The 22915-nt window shown below is 44.6% G+C and overlaps 1 protein-coding gene across 1 annotated transcript in view; it reads left to right on the top strand.

Moving 5' to 3' along the window:
* The window catches only part of LOC124594463 (protein Wnt-11b-2-like), a gene marked incomplete at its 5' end in the record, with an annotated part of 200194 nt that overhangs the window by 70322 nt on the left and 106957 nt on the right, over window positions 1-22915 (top strand). The window contains 2 exons of the mRNA XM_047132839.1: window positions 387-621; window positions 13054-13177. Of these exons, the coding sequence (XP_046988795.1) occupies window positions 387-621; window positions 13054-13177 (359 nt within the window). The remainder of the gene's footprint in view (window positions 1-386; window positions 622-13053; window positions 13178-22915) is intronic.

The raw sequence follows: 22915 nt of genomic DNA, 5'->3' as shown, positions 1-22915 counted from the left end.
CATTGCTGAATCGGATACCTAAACAGGTTAAATTTTAGTTTATGAATAATGCATTATTTCTTGCATGTCATACAATGCTCAGCGGACTCTTATCCCCCGCCCGCCACCCGAAAAGCGTCGCATTTTAATGCTAGCATAACCTGTCATCATATCCAAAAGCGACTGGGGGCATAATTAATAATTAGCAATTTAATTAATATGAGGTCCTCACAGTGCTCATATTTAACCTTTACATGACACTTGTGCCACTGCATCCGATGGCCCAATGTATTCTTTTCCTCACTGGTCCTCACTTTTCCTCAGTGGTGCTGGGAGCGCCCAGGCAGACTGTTGCGCAGTGTAGCCTACTCGCCGGCAGTGAGCGCTTGGCGGTCGGCATGTTGCAGGTACGCGGGAGCAGGCGTACGTATACGCGCTGTCGTCGGCGGCGGTGGCGCACGCGGTGGCTCGCGCATGCGCGGCGGGCACCCTGCGCCAGTGCGGCTGCGCGCTGCCGCCTCGAGACCCGCCCAACGGCAACTTCAAGTGGGGCGGCTGCGGCGACAACCTCAAGTGGGGGCTCAGCTTCGCCCGCCGCTTCACCGACCCGCCGGAGAGGCGCAGCGCCAAGGAGAAACCAAAGTAAGCACATCCTCCTCGTTCCCATCTTAATACATTTTTAAAAATCCAAATATGTTGATAATCAATATGTATTATAAAAGTAAGTGTACAATGTGTGTGCCAGTAAAACTCATAATCGAGTCCCATTACCATCAAGGGAATTATATAGTGTGGTAGACTGTATCCGTCATCAATGAAGAAAGTTGCCGTTTTTACCTGAAGCGCGTGCATTTGAAGATATAAGGGCTAGGAAGTTTCGTCCTTTAGAAATTTATAGCCGGCCCGTGTGGCGAAGCGCTTCTAGGCGCTTCAGTCTGGAACCGCGCGACCGCTTCGGTCGCAGGTTCGAATCCTGCCTCGGGCATGGATGTGTGTGTTGTCCTTAGGTTAGTTAGGATTAAGCAGTTCTAAGTTCTAGGGGTCTGATGACCTACATCTACATCTATACTCCGCAAGCCACGCAACGGTGTGTGGCGGAGAGACCTCAGATGTTAAGCCCCATTGTGCTAAGAGCCATTTAATTCTTTTTTTTTTTTTTAGAAATTTATAGAATATTTGAGGGTTTCGAAAACATTTCAGAACATTCGAGAGCATTCGAGAGAATTCCACAACATTCCAGAATGTTATGGAATGTTACACAATGATCCAGGATGTTCTGGAATGTTTGGGGATAGTCTGGAACATTCGAGAAGATTCCAGAATGTTCGGGAACGGCCCGGAACATCTCAGATCATTGTGGAACATTCCAGAATTCTCTCGAATGTTGTGGAATGTTCTGGAACATTGTGGACCATTCGACGACTTTTTGGTATGTTCTGGAATTCGCCACTGCTGGGGCTACCCATTGGTAAAGACCTGTCGCGGGTTCGGACGTCAGTTTCTTATCAGTGACGAAGGAGTGAATAAAATAAATAGTGATGTGAAAGTGTGAAAGTGATACAGTGACTGAATATAAATAAAAAATAAAGTGTGTAAAGTGTCATTAGTGTATTTGCTATGAAACGTCCCCTTTGAAGAATTATACATGACTGTGCTTAAAACTGAGACACAATATTTTTTTAGCGCAATGCAATCTGACTTTCAAAAATCCCTACAAAAAAAATGGCCCTGACTAACATTAACCTATGCGTTTCACAAATCGCTTACCTCACAAAAATCTTGGTTACTCGAACTACTGCAATACAGCAAGCGCCACTACTGCCAGCTAAATAAAAGATTCAAACTATGGAAGGCACTAACTACTGATAGGGAATCAATAAGTGTGTGCATTTGATTTCTTTGTTATTGTAATTACGATTATGAAAAATTTTAACAAATATGTATTGCCCAGTGCCCAAAACAATGTGTAAAATTTTTTGTGGGGAGCATGGGGGCTATGTAAGTAGGCTGTTTAGGTTCTTTTATTGGTAACGCCACCTTTGTATGAAAATCACTGGCTGTGCTGTGTGCAGTCTGTGGCTGCTTTGCATTGTTGTAATACTCGCCATTGTAGTGTTAGGCAGCTGGCTGTGAACAGCGCGTAGCGTTGCGCAGTTGGAGGTGAGCCGCCAGCAGTGGTGGATGTGGGGAGAGAGATGGCGGAGTTTTGAAATTTGTCATGAACTGCTATATATATATATATATATATATATATATATATATATATATATATAGAGAACAAACAATGTATTTACCTTAATATCATCATATATATATATATATATATAGCAGTTCATGACAAATTTCAAAACTCCGCCATCTCTCTCCCCACATCCACCACTGCTGGCGGCTCACCTACAACTGCGCAAGGCTACGCGCTGTTCACAGCCAGCTGCCTAACACTACAATGGCGAGTATTACAACAATGCAAAGCAGCCACAGACTGCACATAGCACAGCCAGTGATTTTCATACAGAGGTGGCGCTACCAACAAAAGAACCTAAACAGCCTACTTACAGCTAGTAAAAAGTTGATTCGATTTATTTTTTCGATAACTCCCAAACGTAAAAGGGGAGGAGATCTTACCAGTTCTGAAGCAAAGCGGCGAAAGCTAGAAGAACAGCGAAGAAGCGAAACAGACGAAGAGCGCGAAGCACGTTAAGTTCCCAACGAACGAGAATGAGCACTGTGAGAAGCAGACAAACCCAAGAACAACGAGAGAGGCAGTTCTCACGTTGTGGTTGATATAGAAGCAAGACTGAAGAAAAATCGAGACACGTTCTTAGGTTTTGTCAACCTGGATAAAGTGTCCGATAAACTTAAATGGTCCAAGATGTCTGTAATTCTGAGAAAACTAGGCGTACGTTATACGGAAAGAATGATAATATACACACATCAAAGAAAGTTTTGCATCATCCAAGTGAGCTCCTGAAGATAGACGTTGACTGTGAATACTGTATCACATACGCAGTCTCTTTGACTGTTCAGAGATGTCATTAAACCCACCCAAAGATGTAAACAACGACGCATGAACAGCGTCTATTGGAAGGATGGGGTCCGACCGCCGATCAGTTCCAGTCATTCCACCAGGAAGGAGGTACACGGACCGTGTTGTCTGTGGTTAAACCATGCCTAGACGGTCAATGCCGCGGTTCCATCGCGTCTGCATCGTTATTTTGTGCCAGTAAGGGCTCCCAACGAGAGAAGTGTCCAGGCGTCTCGGAGCGAACCAAAGCGATGTTGTTCGGATGTGGAGGAGACACAGAGAGACAGAAACTGTCGATTACATGCCTCTCTCGGGTCGCCCAAGGGCTGGGCTACTACTGCAGTGGATGACCGCTACCTACGGATTATGGCTTGGAGGAACCCTGACAGCTACGCCACCAGTTTGAATAATGCTTTTCGTGCAGCCACAGGACATCGTGTTACGACTCAAACTGTGCACAATAGGCTGCATGATGCGCAACTTCACTCCCGACGTCTATGGCGAGGTCCATCTTTGCAACCACGATACCATGCACCGCTGTACAGATGGGCCCAACAACATGCCGAATGGACCGCTCAGGATTGGCATCACGTTCTCTTCACCGATGAGTGTCGCATTTGCCTTCAATCAGACAATCGTCGGAGACGGGTTTGTAGGCAACCCGGTCAGACTGAACGCCTTAGACACACTGTCCAGCGATTGCAGCAAGGTGGAGGTTCCCTGCTGTTTTGGGTTGGCGTTATGTGGGGCCGACGATCGCCGCTGGTGGTCATGGAAGGCGCCGTAACGGCTGTACGATACGTGAATGCTATCCTCCGTCTGCTAGTGCAACCATATCGGCAGCATATTGGCGAGGCATTCGTCTTCATGGACGACAATTCGCGCCCCCATCGTGCACATCTTGTGAATGCATTCCTTCAGGATAACGACATCGCTCGACTAGAGTGGCCAGCATGTTCTCCAGACATGAACCCTAACGAACATGCCTGGGATGGATTGAAAAAAGCTGTTTATGGACGACATGACCCACCAACCACTCTGAGGGATCTACGCCGAATCGCCGTTGCCTTGATGAACTTATGGATAGTGTGACGAATACAGGCACGCATCAATGCAAGAGGACGACTGGGTATTAGAGGCACCGGTGTGTACGGCAATGTGGACCAGCAACCTCTGAAGATCTCGCTATATGGTGATACAAGATACAACGTCTGGTTTTCATGAACAATTAAAAGGGCGGATATGATTATGTTGATCTCTATTCCAATTTTCTCTACAGGTTCCGGACTCTCGGGACCAAGGTGATTTCAAAGCTTTTTTTTATGTGTGTACAATAAGTACAAGAAAGAAGAGGGAACTATAAGACTGGAACAACGAGAACAAAGTGCTTGGATTAAAGAGGGTATAAGACAGGAATGTAGTCTTTCTACCCTAGTTTTCAACCTGCACGTCGAAGAGGCAATGACGGGGACAAAATAGAGCTTGAAGATTGGAATTAAAGTTTAAGATGAAAGGATATCGGTGACAAAATTCGCTGATGACGTTGCATCGTCAGTGAAAAAGAAGAATTACAGGATGCGTTGAATGGAGTGAGCAGTCTAATGACTATAGAATATAGAAAAAGAGGGCATTCCTGGCCAAGAGAGGTCTACTAGTATCAAACATTAGGCCTTAATTTGAGGAAGCAAAGCACCGTATGGTTGTGAAATATGGAATGTGGGAAAACCGGAACAGAAGAAAACTGAAGAATTTGAGATGTGGTGCTTCAGAAAAATATTGAAAATTAAGTGGAGTGATAAGCTAAGAAATGAGGTTCTCCATAGAACGGGCGAGGAAAGAATACACACTGATGAGGCAAAACATTATGACCACATACTTAGTAGCTTGGAACGAAATACATCATTGATTCTGCATTTCATGGGTCCGACAGTTTGTTGGTAGGTTTGTGGAGGTATGTGGCATTAGATGTCGTCCCATAGGTTATGTAATTTGCATAAATAGCGTCCGCTGATTTGCTTTCTCGTTGATGGCGTCAGAAGGAAGAAAGGAAGGACGATTGTGTTTAACGTCCCGTCGACATTGAGGTCATTAGACACAGAACTGATGACATTGCTATCGTCAATGAAAGTGAAGAATTACAGGATGGGATGAATGGAGTTTTGGACGGGGAAGGAAATCGGCCGTGCCCTTTCAAAGGAACCATCCGACATCTGCCTAGAGCGATTTAGGGAAATGAAGGAAAACGTAAATCTGGATAGCCGGACGCGGGTTTGAACCGTCATCCTCCCGAATGTGAGCCCAGTGTGGTAACAACTGTGGCGTCACCGCCAGACACCACACTTGCTAGGTGGTAGCCTTTAAATCGGCCGCGGTCCGTTAGTATACGTCGGACCCGTGGGTCGCCACTGTCAGTGATTGCAGGCCGAGCGCCAACACACGGCAGGTCTAGAGAGACTTACTAGCACTCGCCCCAGTTGCACAGCCGACTTTGCTAGGAAAGGTTCACTGACAACTACGCTCTCATTTGCCGAGACGATAGTTAGCTTAGCCTTCAGCTACGTCGTTTGCTACGACCTAGCAAGGCGCCATTATCAATAGATATTTAAATTATAAAACATGTACCGTCAAGAGCGATGTTCTCCAATTATGGATTAAAGTTAAGTATTACATCCACTACGTACTTTATTTGCTACTATACATTCCCTTAACTGTTCCAGACCTCACGCCTGTCTGCGTGTAATTAAACGCGTGCATTTCGGCCTCCTCTAGCAACACGGTGTTGGCTCTTCTGCCAACACTTCAACAACAGCCTCACCTCGCTCGGTAATGGCGTCCGGCAAAGACACAGATGGGTTCCACAGGATTTACATCAAGCGAATTTGGTCGTCGAGACATCAACGTCGGTTCACTATAATGCCCCTCAAAACGCTGTAGCACGGTTCTGGCTCCGACACACGGACGATTATACTGCTGAAAGATGACGCCGCCGTCGGGGAGGACATTAAGCATGAAGGGATGCAGGCAGTTCGCAGGTGGCAAAGTGTCTTCGATCACTACCACAGCTCCCAAGCAAGCGTAGGAGAACGTCTCCCACAACATAATATTGCTCCCACCAGCCTGTGTCCGTGGCGCACGTTTCGAGCGGCCTTTCACCTCGACGATGGCATTCGTGGAGACGATCGTCGACTTAATGTAGAAAAATGTGATTCATCCGAAAATCCGACACGTTTCCATTGATCGACGGTCGATTCCCGATGGTCCCGGGCCTACTGAAATCGTAATCGACGACGTCGTTGCATCAACATGTGAACACGTAGGGTTGGTCCGCTGTGGAGCTCCATGTTCAACAATTTACGATGAACGGTGTGTTCTGAAATACTTGTTCGTGCACCAGTGTTGTGGTCTTTCGGTAGAGATATGCAGATCATTATCTACCCCGACTTTACAGAGCCGACGACGCAAGGAATACGAAAGTTATTTGTTTCTGAAATATGTTTAGGGGGATTTCTGCCTATTTTAGAGTAGTCCTATCTCAAATTGGGATGGCAAAATAAAACTGGCCTGCAAAATGTATCATTCGCCTTAAGATAGGTTACATCATCTACCGTGTGTGTAAGTTATAAGTTGGGTTGCCTATCTTAAGGTGCAACAACAATTATTTTACCCTCCCTGTGTAAGAGTATGGAACACTTTTTTCGAACATCCTGCTCATTATTGTGCTTCTGTGGTAAAATGACGATTGTTTAAGCGAGTTTTATCGTCCTGCTGTGACCGAGGTAAATGTGCCCTGGTTGACGCTAGGACTGATAGCTTTATGTTCTATACACTGGTCTAAAAGACTCGGACACAAGTGAAGGGCCAAAAACTTCGTCTTCTGCATGTTTTGTAGATGGGATGTACAAGATACTGCCAACTGAAAAGAAGTCCTCCAGCGCAGCGCCGCAAATTCAGTGGAAATTTAGGAAATTCGTGGTAAGGTCTTACGGGACCAAACTGCTGAGGTCATCGGTCCCTAAGCCTACTCATTACTTAATCTAATTTAAACTAACTTACACTAAGAACAACACACACACACACACATATGCTCACGGGAGGACTCGAACTTCCGACGGGGAGAGCCGCACGGACCGTGTCAAGGCGCTAACGTCAGTGGGTGAATATGTTTGCCGACAGATGGCATTGTGGTATTCCCAACTGCACAAACTAAATTAAAAGTTCTCAGCAGTTTTATCGTTTCTGAAGAGTTGTTTCCGCAGTTTATTGCATGATGGAGTGTTCCCGATCAGCACAAAGAAACTTTATCCAATTTCTTCACATAGAAGGGGAGCGCGTTTCACAAATTTCTCTCAGGATGAAGGAGGTGTGCAGGCAACAGTGTCTCCCACGGTGCAAAATATTCAGTTGGTGCCAGCGTTATGAGGCGGGATATGTAAATATCAAGGACACGCCAGGCGCTGGGTAGACGCACATTGTCACCACCATTTCCACGATTGCGGCTGTGGAGGAGCTTCTAATGGGACACCCTTCTCTAGCATAACATTTTTTTATAGAAAACGTCGACACCAAGTAACTTGTATAGACGAACATTATCTCAGCTGTTTCACTAAAAGAATTTCATATGATTATGTATATGATATATATTTCAGACTAAAATGTAGATAAAGAAATTAATTTGTTACACTCTGTATGTATGGTTAAAATTTCTCTTTTTCTAGTAATATTTGAAATTACGAAATATTTAGCATACTTAAAATTCATGTTGTTAATTGCTCAATCAAACGCTAATTCCTAAATTTACTTCTGGATTCATTTATAAAATAATGTTATTTCTTGGTGATAGTTCTTCTTTTGTCAAGGAAGTTTGTAAACTCTTTTGCTTTGTAAACTCTTTGGAATATTGTGTGTATCGCAGAATGTAGGAAGTAGTGGGCATGCCTCGTATGGGAGCAGACGTAATTCTAATCTTGTCAATAACAATGTGAATTTGAGTTCTGAAGTGGAAACTAATAGCCGGTGTGATATAGAAGAATGGGATAAAATAAAAGAAAGTCATAGCAACTAAAGAATTTCATAAATTATTCAGATCAACAAGAACCTGCTAAGTCAAAATTTCAGCCTCAAGGATGTTCCCCTAGACGCGAGAACTGCAGCCAACCACAAGAAGAGAAAATGAAGATAACTAAAAAGTTTTTATTTTGTATAACTTACGGCTCTAGAAGCTTTAGAAACTTTTAGAGACAGAGAAATATAATGGTGACGTGTGGGAGGGTAAGATTACAAGCTCATACAGGGGAATCGTCGGCTCGTCACATGTACCATTGCTGTTGAATTGTAGATAATCAAAGAAACTATGCGCCACATAATCCACGAGAAGCTTCGTAGTGGCAAAGTTCATGCACAGTGGGTGCCAAAACTGCATTCAGAGGATCAGAGGGCAAAAAGAATGGATCTTTGCCTGACCCGTCTGTTGAGCAAGAAACGAATTTCATTGCTAAGATTGTGGTACGTGATGAAATATGGTGCCATCATTTCCGGATGAGCATGGAGTGGATAAAAAATAAAAAAATTGAAGACGGAAAAGAAGAACAAACTTATTGTGCTCCGAAGGCCGGAATAGCGATGCTCAGCTTTTTTTCGACGACGAAGGACCTCTATTCATCGACTGGCTACCAAAGGGTGCAACAGATAACGCTGAGCAGTATTGCAACACGTTGCTGAGGCTCAAACTGGCCATCAAGAACAAGCGCAGGGGCAAGCTCTCGAACTGGATAATGCTTGTCCAGGACAACGTTAAGCCATATGTGGCCAAGAAGACCGCCAAGCTCCTTCAAGAATTTCGATGAGATTTCCTACAACATCCTCGTTATAGTCCCGAATCTCTGCATGTGACCCGCATATCATCGACCGCTTAAAACAATCTCTGAAAGGTCAGAGGATCACCGGTTGCAAGGAAGTTCAAGACTCCATAGAAACTAGATCCTTCAGGAACTCAGGAGTTTCTGCACCGAAGACATCCTCTGCCTTCCTGCACGGTTGGATTGACGTATCTATGTCGATGTCAGTCGTGTATAGCAGTACAGTTCCACACGAAATGTAATTATAATATCGTTATTAAAATTGCTTTACGTATAACTGTATAGGGCACACCTTATATGAATTAGAGAGTACTCCTAGGTACCATTCATTCTTACGAATTTTACACATAGAACGTTAGTTATCACTGTGATTTCATAGCATGACAACTAACATTTTGGTGACAGGCTACATAGAATATGACTGTTAAGACTTCTGTGTTACTTTCCATGGCACCTTTCGCTTATTCTTGGACCAGGTAGAAACTCACTGACAAAAATCAAACCAAGTGACTGTTCATCTGGAGCAAGAATTAACGTGCATCACACGACCCGTGTCGCCCATTTTTTAATCCTTAAGCATAATTTCCACGAACTTTTCCAATTACATTGTATTTTATTTCTTTCAACCTTTAAAAATTTTAATGGCACCCCGTCATGTATTCCTGTTCAAGACAAACGTTTGCCTAAGAAAGGTACATTTCATCATCATATATGGTATGAGGGCATAACACAACCTTCTTTCGGTCCAAAATGTACCTGCAGAAGCTTTGTGAGACTCTACTAACACTTGTATTATCCATTTCGCATATGGTGTCCTACAATTAAACCTCTCGGTAAACAATAGGTGCGAAAGTTGTTCAGCACTCTGAAGAAATTCATATCGATATAAGCATTTGTGGAGTGACGACTTTCGAGAACTTATTCACACACCCAGATAGGATTCTTCCTGAAGGTTACGTCTGCTATTCTTCTCCTGGATATGTGCGCATGTACGGCCTACTCTAAATATAGTTTACCTTAAATTATTGCTGAACGCTTATAAGTCTTTCAACTCCGATAACGAATTTAGGACACGTTGTGCTCTTCCGCGTTAAGAAATGGAAATGTAATCACTGGTCATAATTCAGATGCAATGGTTTTGTATTTTTTCGCACTTAATTTATAAGGAGAAATCTGCAAGAGGGTGAGGTATATTTGCTAGTTGTGCTTCGAAGACTCTCTACCAAATTACAGTGCACTCATTGGAGACTGCCATATTTTCTCGCAAGTTAACACTTTCTTTTATAAAACATCTCTCAACAAAAAGCTATATATTAACTCGTTACAAGAGCAGTATTTTCGGGCAGTACGAATTACAGCGGTATTCCATTCTTACTGCTCCATCACATTTTCAATCCCATAATCTTTCAGTTCTAAGACATTCTCCACATACATCCTTGTATCCTGACATATTCTTCTCTCTTCTCTCTCTCCCCTCTCACTATCCCTTCCGTTCTCTCCCTCTCTCACTGTTCCTCCCCAGCCTACTGCACTCCTCCCTCTCTCTTTTTCTTTAAGTCACTCATATTGGTTTATTCCTTCCCTCTCCCTGTCGCTCTGTCCTGCTGTATCACCACCCAGTCTCTCACTTTATTCTTCATCTTCCTCCCCCTCCCCATCTTTCTCTTTTTCTCACTTTCAACTGCAACCCAACATCATAAATATTGTCACCTAATTATTTTTGCATAAATATTTGTGCATACTATCATGGGAGACAAAAGCAGATTGGTTATGAATTTCACTCCATTTTTTATACTCTTGTTTTGTCTGTCCTCTCTGGCGCTAGTCTCGTGGGGCCTTTGAAATTTTGCGTGGCGGTGAGTATAGACCTCCTGAATCTATCGATTCCACATTCACATGACAGCCATGTGAACCTGCCCAATATAGCGGAACGATAAACCGCACATTTGATAGGCTATGATCCTGCTACCGTCTGTGCAGGATAGTGGTCAATGCGCAATGACCAATTTTCGTCCAAAGCAATGGGCGATTTCGTTGCTATGTTCGGAACGGGAGGCCGACAACGCTTTCTAGCTTTCGGCCGGTCGGCGACGACAGAATATAGGCACACGCCCTGTAATCTTTCTCAAACGTTTTTACAGGAACTATCCGGTAAAAAATTCTCATTTATGCGTTACTTATAGCTCAATATGTCAGCTTTATTATTAGATGTGCACCATTTCATTAATGTTCACAATTATTGTGATATTTGCATTTAAGTAAGGCACTGTCCGAAATTCGAAAAAGTTTGCAAAGAAAAATAGGGGTCGGTATGATTTTTACATTTGGTGCATAATACATAATATGTTGCTGCGTACGAAATTCGTCTACGATATTGAATTTTTCTTTAGACTTGGACGGAGGTCGTCTCTATTTGTCACATCCCAAGAAAACTGATCTGATGTGGCTCACTCATTTGCGACCGCCCGCTCCAGTGTTAAAGACAGAATGAAATATCCACAACACTTCTCATATTTCATGAACGGTCTGAGATATCGAAACGAAATTTCGGCAAATGATAGCATAAAAAATTTATCCATATGTTTATTATGCAAAATTTCATTATCTAACGTATTATTCCACTAACTACCGACTTTTTCGATGAAAGTAATTTTTAAGGGGCATAGATACCTGGTGAAACGAGAAATGCTGCGTGTTTCTGGAAAAACATAAGTGAATGCATTAGACGTTTATTTTTGTACTGAGGATGTGCTTCTTCATAAGCTGTTGACCTCACTTTTCCTCAGTTCGTCCTTTAATGAAACACTGTTCCGGAATTATCTCGCAACTGCGTTTGCACAACATGTTAGTGATACGACATTTTCGTTTTGGCAAAAGAAGTAAAATTTAACATGGCAACAAGAGAAATGAATGTGTTACTCAAAATTCGCCACTCATGACGCTTCTATGAAAACTAAAAATGGTTAACAAGCCAGGGGAAACTAAATCGCTGCTTTTGTTGCATTTTCAGCGGAATGCTACGACTACATCTACATCGTTGCTCTGCAATTCACACTGGCAGAGGGTTCATCGAACCATTTTCATACTACTTCTCTACCATTCCACACTCGAATGGCACGTGGAAAAAGGAACACGTAAATCTTTCCGTTCGTGCTCTGATTTCTCTTATTTTATTATGATATTTTTCGATACTAACCAAAGCAGAGATGAGAGTAGCTCTCTTTGTAGGATCACCACGCAAGTGTGCATTCGGAGGGCTCCACTTAACGTCTACAAAAAATGTGAGTGTAGGAGTCAGTTTAGAACGGCCCTACCTCTCCAGCGCTCGACATTTTCGTTACAGCGCCTATTCACAATCCCCACCGAGCGACGTGGCGCAGTGGTTAGCACGCTAGACTCGCATTCGGGAGGACGACGGTTCAAGCCCGCGTCCGGCCATCCTCACTCAGGTTTTGATTTCCCTAAATCGCGTCTGACAAATGCTGGGATGGTTCCTTTCAAAGGGCATGGCCGACTTCCTTCCCCATCCTTCTCTTATCCAATGGGACCGACGACCTCGCCGTTCGGTCCCCTCCCACAACTCAACCAACCAACCAACTACAACCCCCACCAATACCGCTCTCTCTACACCTGCCCTGCCGACTGCGCATTCTACTTCGAATTTCAGCATGTTGGAAGACTTTTCTCCTTCTTACATCGATATTCTTAGAAACAGTCAGCCTTCAAGTACGTTTCCCGAGTGAAAACCCAGGCGTGTAATGTTTCCTTTTATACAGAATATAAAAAACGTTATCCCACCTCGTTTATGCAGTTGCGATGAAATGTTTATCATTTGCATATCCAGGCAGGTAGTACACCAGTATGATGTTTGTTCCACGCTGGCTTCATGGTTTTGCAGTTTTAATGCCCACCAGTGTGTCACTGGTTCAAAAATGGTTCAAATGGCTCTGAGCACCATGGGACTTAACTTCTGAGGTCATCAGTCCCCTAGAACTTAGAACTACTTAAACCTAACTAACCTACAGACATCACACACATCCATGACCGAGGCAGGATTCGAACCTGCGACCGTAGCGGTCGCGCGGTTCCAGACTGTAGCGGCTAGAACCGCTCGGCCACTCCGGCCGGCTGTGTCATTGGCTAGTGTAGTTGTCAGTGGTCCGAGATTGTGGTTTGCACGCGTTTGTGTTGCAGGAGCCGCAGCACCGTCGCACCAGTGCCAGCGAGTGGCGGCAGCGGCGGCAGCGGCCGGCTGCGGGGGCGTGTCCGGAGGCAGCTGGCCGCCGTCAACCTGCACAACAACCGCGCGGGCCGGCTGGTACGTCGTCCGGGCCTTGATCTGCACGCCTACAACAATCGACAGATTGAACAGTATTCCGCGCCCGCACGCGGGAACGCACTTGTTAACATTTCCAAAGCTTTCTGTGGGGCAACAGCTTTAAGGATCACTGAGGATCAATCACTCTCCATTTGATACGTCCCCAAAGGGCACATCATTCGTTTCCTACCTCAACGAGGGCTGCTAGCTGACCTTTCAATTTCGAGAGCACAATGTAGCTCCACATTTGTTTCGGCCTTTTAGCCAAGCAGATTCTGGAACAGAATTTGAGGAGCCTAAAGAACTGGTCACTTTCTTATCCTGCTAATAGCACTGTTTTGGAAACAGTCGCTTTCTGCCACGGCTTTTCAAAACTTTATTACCACCAAGTTCCAGGAAACGCCTGCATTCATGGGAAACTTTCTATCTTTACCCATGTAAGTCTCGAATTTTATTTCTTTGTCTATGACATTAACCAATTTTTATGTTATTACAGTAGGTTCAAAATTACTTCAGCAGAAATAAAATCGCGCCAACGGCAGTGGTAACACCAGTTCCCATCAGATCACTGGAGTTAAGCGCTATCAAGCTTGCCTAGAACTTGGATGGGTGACCGTCCACGTCAGTGCTGTTGGCAAGCAGGGTGCACTCAGCCCTTGCAAGGTCTCTTGAGGAGCTACTTGATTGAGAAGTAGCTGTTCCAGATACGAAAACTGACAATGTCTGGGACAGTAGTATTCTGACCACATGACCCTCCATAACCGCATCAAATGACGCCTATCAGTTGAGGATGACACGGCGATCGGTCGGTACCATTGGGCCTACCGAGGCCTGTTCTACGGAGTTTAGTTCAGAGTCCCGTCACGTCATAATGATATCAAAGGCAGGAAGTGCTATCGTTCTGGCTACAAACAGTCCATCGAGTCCCACTGACCAACTTGTCGGCCTTAGCCAAAGGCGTCATCGAGATGCATTATAGAGAGGTCATTGGGTCAGCATGTTGCTTTTCAGCTGTTGTCAGGTTATTAGATTGGTACCGCTGCCGCTTGGTCAGGTAGCTGCTCAACTGGCACCACGAGGCTGATTGCACCTCATCCCAGTCCTCCCACCAAGGAAACGTCCCTTGTAGTACTGGGAAACGAATACATGTCCCTCACATGGCACACAGCCACGGTGACCATTGAGCTACGGAGGCGGAGTTCATTGTGGTATGGTCATCAACAAGCATGTCCGCCCCAGTAGCTGAGCGGTCAGCGTGACGGATTGCCGTCCTCTGGGCCCGGGTTCGATTCCCGGCTGGGTCGGAGATTTTCTCCGCTCAGGGACTGGGTGTTGTGTTGTGTTCATCATCCTTTCATCCCCATCCGGCGTGCAGGTCGCCCAATGTGGCGCCGACTGTAATAAGGCCTGCGCTATGGCGGCCGGACCTGCCCCGCGAGGGGCCTCCCGGCCAATGACGCCAAACGCTCATCATCATCATCATCAACAAGCATTAGATACTTCTTGAGAAGTGATAATGATAAAAATAATTTTTTTCTATCATTGGCACATAAAAACACGTTACATTGAGAGCACTTCGAATGTGAGAACACTTTGAATGAGCCGGATTGTATCGAAAATAGCACAGTAGACCGCCTCCACAGTCGAAGGGTTAGCGTCGCTGTCTTCAGCGTGTAAGGATCCGAGATCCATTCTAGGTACCAACCCATTATTTCTGAGGTAAAAAGGTCTGGTACAGGATCCAATCACCTCTCGTAGGGCCAAATGAGGGACTGCTTGAGTAGAAGCAGCGAAGTCATCAGGATTCATCTACTGGCGACTTGCTGATCACATGTCCCATGGTCATAGTTCAGTCCTAGTATTTCCTTGTAGGCAGCAGTCGGACAGTCGAAACAGGTGCAAAACCTAATCCCTGGAGGATGTTTACGTTTAAACTACACAGTTTTCACATCTCTCACTACTAGCAATGAAATCTGGCCATGAGCTCCAAATTTTGGGTTAGAATTTCATTTGAAAGTGAAAATCACTTCTTTCTTCTTTTGCTCTGAAAAGAGTTGGGAAATGTTTTTTAACATCACTTCCATCTTAAAATTAAATTTCTTCAACTTCTGGAGAATAAGCAGAACTATCCTGTTGATGATTGATATATGACATGCCGTTACTTTTCGTTTGTTTGGTCTGAAAATTGTTGACTTGCAATTCTTCAAGGACGTGTTTTACTTCAGAATCACATTTTTCCTCGTATGTTGTACCAATATCAGAGCGAAAAATCCTCCTGGAATAACTCCAGTCTCTCCAGTTTTCTAAATATCTTCAAAATTTTATGCTTCTAAGCAATTATTAGCATAAACAGACTTATCACGAAATGAGGAAAAAATATGAAGACCAAATTACCACAGAACTCAAAATCAATCACAGACTCATCCACTTCCAGCTACACGCAACCAACGAGCGCGTGGACTGCGCGCACTGAGTTTCGAGCCGCTCTGGAACCAGAAATACCACATCTGAGGAAGTTCTGTACGATTCAATAACGAACCAGACTAAGAATGGAGTGGGAGTCGATCCCGTCAGGCCTCAGTGATAGATAACATTATATGCTTTTTTTTAGGGGGGTCAGAACTCCTGCCAGACCATGAAGGGTGAAACTTCCCCTTTGTATGTAAAGAATGACAGTGCTGCAAAAACTTTTACGTTATTTGATTTTCAAACAGCTGAGCAAAACTGAACGTACTTAGACAGTTCTCTCCTTACTTATTCTGATCATCACTAAACTGACACACAATATTTTTAGCGCAACGCAATCTGACTTTCAATAATCCCTACAAAAGAATGGCTCTGACTAACAGTAACCTATACCTTTCACGAATCACTTACCTCACAAAAATCCTCGTTACTCGAACTACTGCAATACAGCAAGCGCCAATACTGCCAGCTAAATAAAAGATTCTAACTTCTGAAGGCACTAACTACTGATAGGCACAGTTAGCAAATGAAAGATTTTGATAGAGAACAAACAATGTATTTACCTTAATAGTGTTTAAAAGTCATTATATATATATCAGTTCATGACATCCAGTCTTACAAATTTCCTTTCCCTGACGGACACACGTCCAGATCGTCCGCTCACAGTAACGTCTTAAAACTCTGGCATCTCTCTCCCCACATCCACCACTGCTGGCGGCTCATCTCCAACCGCCCAACGCTACGCGCTGTTCACATCCTACTGCCCAACGCTACACGCTGTTCAGATTCAACTGCCCAACACTACACAAGCGAATATTCCAACAATGAGTCCAACCAGCCACAGACTGCACACAGCGCAGTCAGTGATTTTCATATAGAGCACTACGTGGCGTTACCAACATAAAAACCTAAACAGCCAAAACAATAGGTTTCGAACACAACACATCAGAAACAGATTAGCGATCATTAGAATCACAGAAACACCAATGCAGCATCTCCAGGCGTCACAAAGCCCCTTCACCTCAGTACTGGAAACTGGCTCGGTCGTCCATATTAGTAAAAACTAAAAGCCCAAAGTGGACGAAAAACTAATCACCTCAAGAGAATAGTGTCATTTTTGGCGAGTAACATGTCTACAACTGCAAATTTCTTTCGGTATTCCACATCCAAGCGAAGCTACTCATTCATGATTAGATCCCACAAAGCAGGGACAGCCAAGAATTGAGCATAGGACCAGCGCTCATTCTCGAGTGCCGTAGCTCTCTCGTCTGTCTGCACGTTCGCCCACCGCCATGCCATGCTGTCTGAGCATGAGGAGGGTGAATAGGGGGAAATGCGAATATGCCGCATCTAAATGGCGCTGGAGTCTTACTGCATACAACTGGGTTTAATATTTCATATTTATCATCCTCACAGATCAAAAACAAAACAAATTTTCAGTATTATTTAATTATTTTTGGCGCACTGAAGAAATAATATAATTTTTATCTGGTACAAACTGTTGGTATGTGGACACATAGTTTCACAGATTCTCGCCCTCGGGTTCCCACGTAATTGTGACTGTTTCTTTCACACAAATATCTTGATCGACATATTTTATCACGTTTGCAAACTCACTATGGAGACGTGGAAATTCTGCCCAAGGAAAATAACTTACTGGCCATTAAAATTGCTACACCACGAAGACGACGTGCTACAGACGCGAAATTTAACCGACAGGAAGAAGATGCTGTGGTATGCAAATGATTAGCTTTTCAGGGGATTCACACAAGGTTGGCGCCGGTGGCGACACCTACAACGTGCTGACATGAGGACAGTTTGCAACCGATTTCTCATACACAAACAGCAGTTGGTCGGCATGACAGTCTTCATTTCGTCGCTGTTTACACTTCGCTGAACATTCATGGTAATAAAAGAAGTTCACAACTTTAATGGAACTGGTTGATCTGCCGTGTGATACCTATTTAAAAGGCAAACTCTTCACATCAAAATTGTCCAGGAAGTCTACACTACTGGCCATTAAAATTGCTACACCAAGCAGAAATTCAGATGATAAACGGGTACTCATTGGACAAATATATTATCCTAGAACTGACATGTGATTAAATTTTCACACAATTGGGGTGCATAGATCCTGAGAAATCAGTACCCAGAACAACCACCTCTGGCGTAATAACGGCCTTCATACGCCTGGGCATTGAGTCCAACAGAGCTTGGATGGCGTGTACAGGTACAGCTGCCCATGCAGCTTCAACACGATACCACAGTTCATCAAAGGTAGTGACTGGCGTATTGTGACGAGCCAGTTGCTCGGCCACCATTGAGCAGACGTTTTCAATTGGTGAGAGATCTGGAGAATGTGCTGGCCAGGGCAGCAGTCGAACATTTACTGTATCCAGAAAGGCCCGTACAGGACCTGCAACATGCGGTCGTGCATTATCCTGCTGAAATGTAGGGTTCCGCAGGGATCGAATGAAGGGTAGAGCCACGGGTAGTAACACATCTGAAACGTAACGGCCACTGTTCAAAGTGCCGTCAATGCGAACAAGAGGTGACCGAGACGTGTAACCAATGGCATCCCATACCATCACGCCGGGTGATACACCAGCATGGCGATGACGAATATACGCTTCCAATGTGCGTGCACCGCGATGGTGGCAAACACGGATGCGACCATCATGATCCTGTAAACAGAACCTGCATTCATCCGAAAAAATGACGTTTTGCCATTCGTGCACCCAGGTTCGTCGTTGAGTACACCATCGCAGGCGCTCCTGTCTGTGATGCAGCGTCAAGGGTAACAGCAGCCATGGTCTCCGAGCTGGTAGTCCATGCTGCTGCAAACGTCGTCGAACTGTTCGTGCAGATGGTTGTTGTCTTGCAAACGTCCCCATCTGTTGACTCAGCGATCGTGACGCAATACCAAATTAAGTGTTGCAATCTACCGAGTACTTCCGGAGAAGGACCGAGCAAAGACAAGACAGGCCGAGCGTTGGCACACACTCGTGTGGTGCTTCGTGCTCGCTTGCTATTTGGCAAGCCGTGACCGACCCTGACGTTTTCGCCAGACTGCAGGAATGTAGATTATACCGTTGCTCCAAATAGTCTCAGACATTTTCTAGAGGACTAAAGTAGGGTGACTTAGCTGTGATAAAATGACTGTGTGTACACCGAACCAGGAACAAAGGTGTGTAAACCTGTGAGTATGGACGTTGTCATCTTGGGAAACAGGAGTGTTCACTGCAAACTCATCACGTAGATGTGGAAAAAAACCGCAACTCCCGCTGACCGAGAATGTTCAGATAATCGTCCTGGTTCATTGTCACGCTAACGTGAATGAGTGAACACAAGTCAAGATACGGAAAACACATCTCATTAAGCCTTCAGTGTACATGACGTCTTGCATCATATATTTTGAAAGAAGGCAAAAATGTGCCTCTTTGGGCCACGCTACATGTCTCCAGTCAGCTAATTTCCACTTTCTATGTTGTTTGATCAACTGAGGATCCGTATCTGTAAGCGGTGGTATGAACAATGGTCTTTTGCAAGGTACGTGACTCCAAATGTCCATCGTATTCGCAGTGTTCGCTCGGAAACGGGTTGAGATGCATCTGCATGCACTAACGGCAACAACTTCTGTCTAGATTGAAACTGATGGTCGTTGACATCCATACCCGATCCCTATGGGTTAGCAGCTTTTTACGGTCAATATTCTTACGCCGCATTTCACAGTTGTGAGGTATGCACTATTTCTTGCAAACACGTTGCACAGGCCACATTCGTATTCCATCACATCAAACAGGGCAACTTCTTTCGAGGTGTGATCATTGACATATCCACACACGATAGCTTCTTTCTGCTATGTTGCCACGTCGCCTCATATACATACCTATCTTACTACGCCCATACCGCACACCCGACTCTACACTCGCGTACACGCCACTTCACTGCCGTGCCTTACGTCAGCGGCCGGAGTGGCCGAGCGGTTCTAGGCGCTTCAGTCTGGAACCGCGCGACTGCTACGGTCGCAGGTTCGAATCCTGCCTCGGGCATGGATGTGTGTGATGTCTGTAGGTTAGTTAGGTTTAAGTAGTTCTAAGTTCTAGGGGACTGATGACCTCAGCTGTTAAGTCCCATAGTGCTCAGAGCCTTACGTCAGCGATGGAGGGGCAGATGACTGCTTGATACCAGTAGTATGCCACCTACAGCACTCCTACCAGATCATTGTTCTCTTTAAAGGGTAAGATCAATAGTTTGCCCACTGCGCTTATGTTCCACTTATAACCGCTCTGTTGCCCTCTTTCTATTTTCGAGTATAGTATTTTGTTTATGTGTATCTTTACGAGTTTGTTCGTGTCTGTTAAGTAGCGTGACCTTGGTGGGACTTAGCATGTCTTCTGTAACGTCTAAATTAGGACTCGCGAATCCAAGCAACAATACTAACACTTTGAGTAAAAACTACAGCCCATTCTTTGACTAAAGTTGACTGACTGAATTTTGATTTGCTTTTAACAGGCAAACTATTGGGTCATTGTATTTAGCAACAAAGTATTCGGTGCGCTTCACTATTTACCTTGAATTATCACTTTCATAATTTATGTTTCCCACTAAACATAGCGACTGCATTCACCACTGTAATACAAACCGTGACTAAACTCCCCTTCAGAAACTGCTCCTAAAATTCAGCTCTGCTATTTGCTGTTTCTGAAGGAACGGAATTTGAGCGTTACATCTGGTCACTCAACTTGAAATACTTATTAGTTATAAACCCAAAATTTTTCTTTCTGATAGGCCCTCAGCATGCATTTGGTGGAAGAACGACATATTACATAAATACTGCGAATATTTTGCTGCTTTTTTATTGTCACTTTATTAGTTCGTTAAATGTCTATCAAGACGAGCTCGTCTCGGCATTGTGCCACTGTCAAGCAAGAGTGAAATTGTGGTTCCATTTTTCTTAAAAATGTGTGATAAAAGTTTTATGCATACTTTACCGATTATTTCGTGTACAAGGCAGCAGAATTCCTACACATAGTCTACTTCGTGGATCACGGTTTTGACGTTAAGTTTTTCACTAACCTCATTTATGCTGCTCCGCACTACCTTAGTTTTCTTCGGATTACTCAGAATCCGTAGTGTGTGCTCAAGTACACTGTTCGTTCTAATCAATATGATACGTAATTTTCCTCGCTTTCGCTGAGGATAAGAGCATCAGCGAATCATAGCACGGACATTCTTTCACCCTAGATTTTACTTCCACTTCTCAACTTATATTTTATTTCCGACGTCGAGACTGTAAATCGATTTTATATCGCTGAGGAGAACCAGTCCCCGTGGTGCTACTTGCGGGCAGTACTTGTCGCGACAATGTGACGACTTTCGACATTAAACTTGAGATGCTTACTTACATACTCACTTAACTGGCGATCAGGGACGTTGCATGGACAGACCTTACAAAATACCTCTACCAGATCTTATGCTGTGCAGCTTATCTTTCAGTTTCCTGTGAGTCCTAGCTATTCCAGATATTTTCGTAGTCCTTGTTCTGATCTAGAATTGGTGTTTCATGAGGCCACTATCCCTCTTACCTTACTACCAACTCTAGTTCTGGAATAGCGTCGTCAGATGAATGTAAATTAGTGTTTGTTGTTGTTGTGGTCTTGAGTCCAGAGACAGGTTTGATATAGTTATCCGTGCTACTCTATCCTTACAAACGTCTTCGTCTCTGAATAACTACTGCAAGCGCACAACCATTTTAAACTGCTCGATGTATTCATTTCTTGGACTACCTCCACAAATTTTACCGTCTACACTTCCCTCCAATGCTAAAGTGATGTCTAAAAATGTGTCCCATCAACCGACTCCTTCTTTTAGTCCTGTTATGCCACAAATTTCTTTTATTTCCGTACCTCCTCGTTAGTATTCTTCTGTAGCAGAGCTTCCTTTCTCTTCCTGCCTGAACTGGTTATCGTCCACGTTTTATTTTCATACAAGACAACACTACATACGAATACCTACAGAAAAGACTTCCTAAACATGAATTTATATTCGATGTTATCAGATTTCTGTTCTTGCTATTTCCAATCGCTATTTTATATCATCTCTACTTCGGCCATCGTCAGTTTACCTCCCCTCGCCCCCCCCCCCTCCCCCTTCCAAATAGCATACCTCACTTCTTAGTTTTAGCGTCTCATTTCCTATTCTATGCGGGTCGTTCAATAACTAATGCAACACATTTATTTGCTCCGCCAATTTCGGCTGAAAAATGCAGAATTTGTTGTGGAGCGTCGTGGAATATTCCCGCTTCCGCTCGTACAGTTTCATGAAGGTTGCGGCGATACACACAGCCTTCAAAATGGCGTCTGTAACGGAGGAGCGTTCCAGGCAGAGAGCTGTCATTGAGTTTCTTTTGGCAGAAGACCAGAGCATCGCAGCTATTCATAGACGCTTGCAGAATGTCTACGGAGACCTGGCAGTGAACAAAAGCACGACGAGTCGTTGGGTGAGGCATCTGTCATCGTCGCAACAAGGTCGCGCAAACCTGTTCGATCTCCCGCGTGCCGACCGGCCGCACACAGCTGTGACTCCTGCAATGTTGGAACGCGCGGACACTCTCACTTGAGGTGACAGACAGATCACAACGAAACTCCTCGCTGCACAACTGGACCTCTCTGTTGGTAGTGCTGACACACTCGTCCCCCTGTTGGGTACTCAATGGCTTATGCCCGCTGGGTTCCTTGCCGCCTAGCAGGAGACCGTAATGAGCATCAAAGGACCATCCATGAGGAATTGCTTGCGCGTTAGGAAGCTGATCATAACAATTTTTTGTCGAACATCGTCGTAGAGCATAAAACTTTCGTTCACTTCGAACCGGAATCAAAGCGGCTATCCATCGAAAGCGCCACACCACCTCTCCTCCAAAGAAGAACTTCAAAACAGCGTCCTCAGTAGGTAACGTCATAGCGAAGGTCTTCTGGAACTATGAAGGGTCCATTCTGTTTGATGTCCTCCCTCATGGCGCAACAATCAGCTCGGACATGTACTGTGCTGCACTCAGGAAACTGAAGAAACGATTTCAGCGTGGTCGTCGCAGAAAAAAAAAGTAAACGAACTTCTCCTTCTCCATGACAGCGCAAGGTCTCACCCAAGTCTGCGCACCCGAGATAAGCTCACAAAACATCACTGAGTGGCCGGCCGGTGCGGCCAAGCGGTTCTAGGCGCTTCAGTCTGGAACCACGCGACCGCTACGGTCGCAGGTTCGAATCCTTCTTC

This window comes from Schistocerca americana, chromosome 2 (assembly GCF_021461395.2).
Source record: "Schistocerca americana isolate TAMUIC-IGC-003095 chromosome 2, iqSchAmer2.1, whole genome shotgun sequence".
NCBI lineage: Eukaryota > Metazoa > Arthropoda > Insecta > Orthoptera > Acrididae > Schistocerca > Schistocerca americana.
This window is presented reverse-complemented; position numbering and strand designations above follow the sequence as displayed.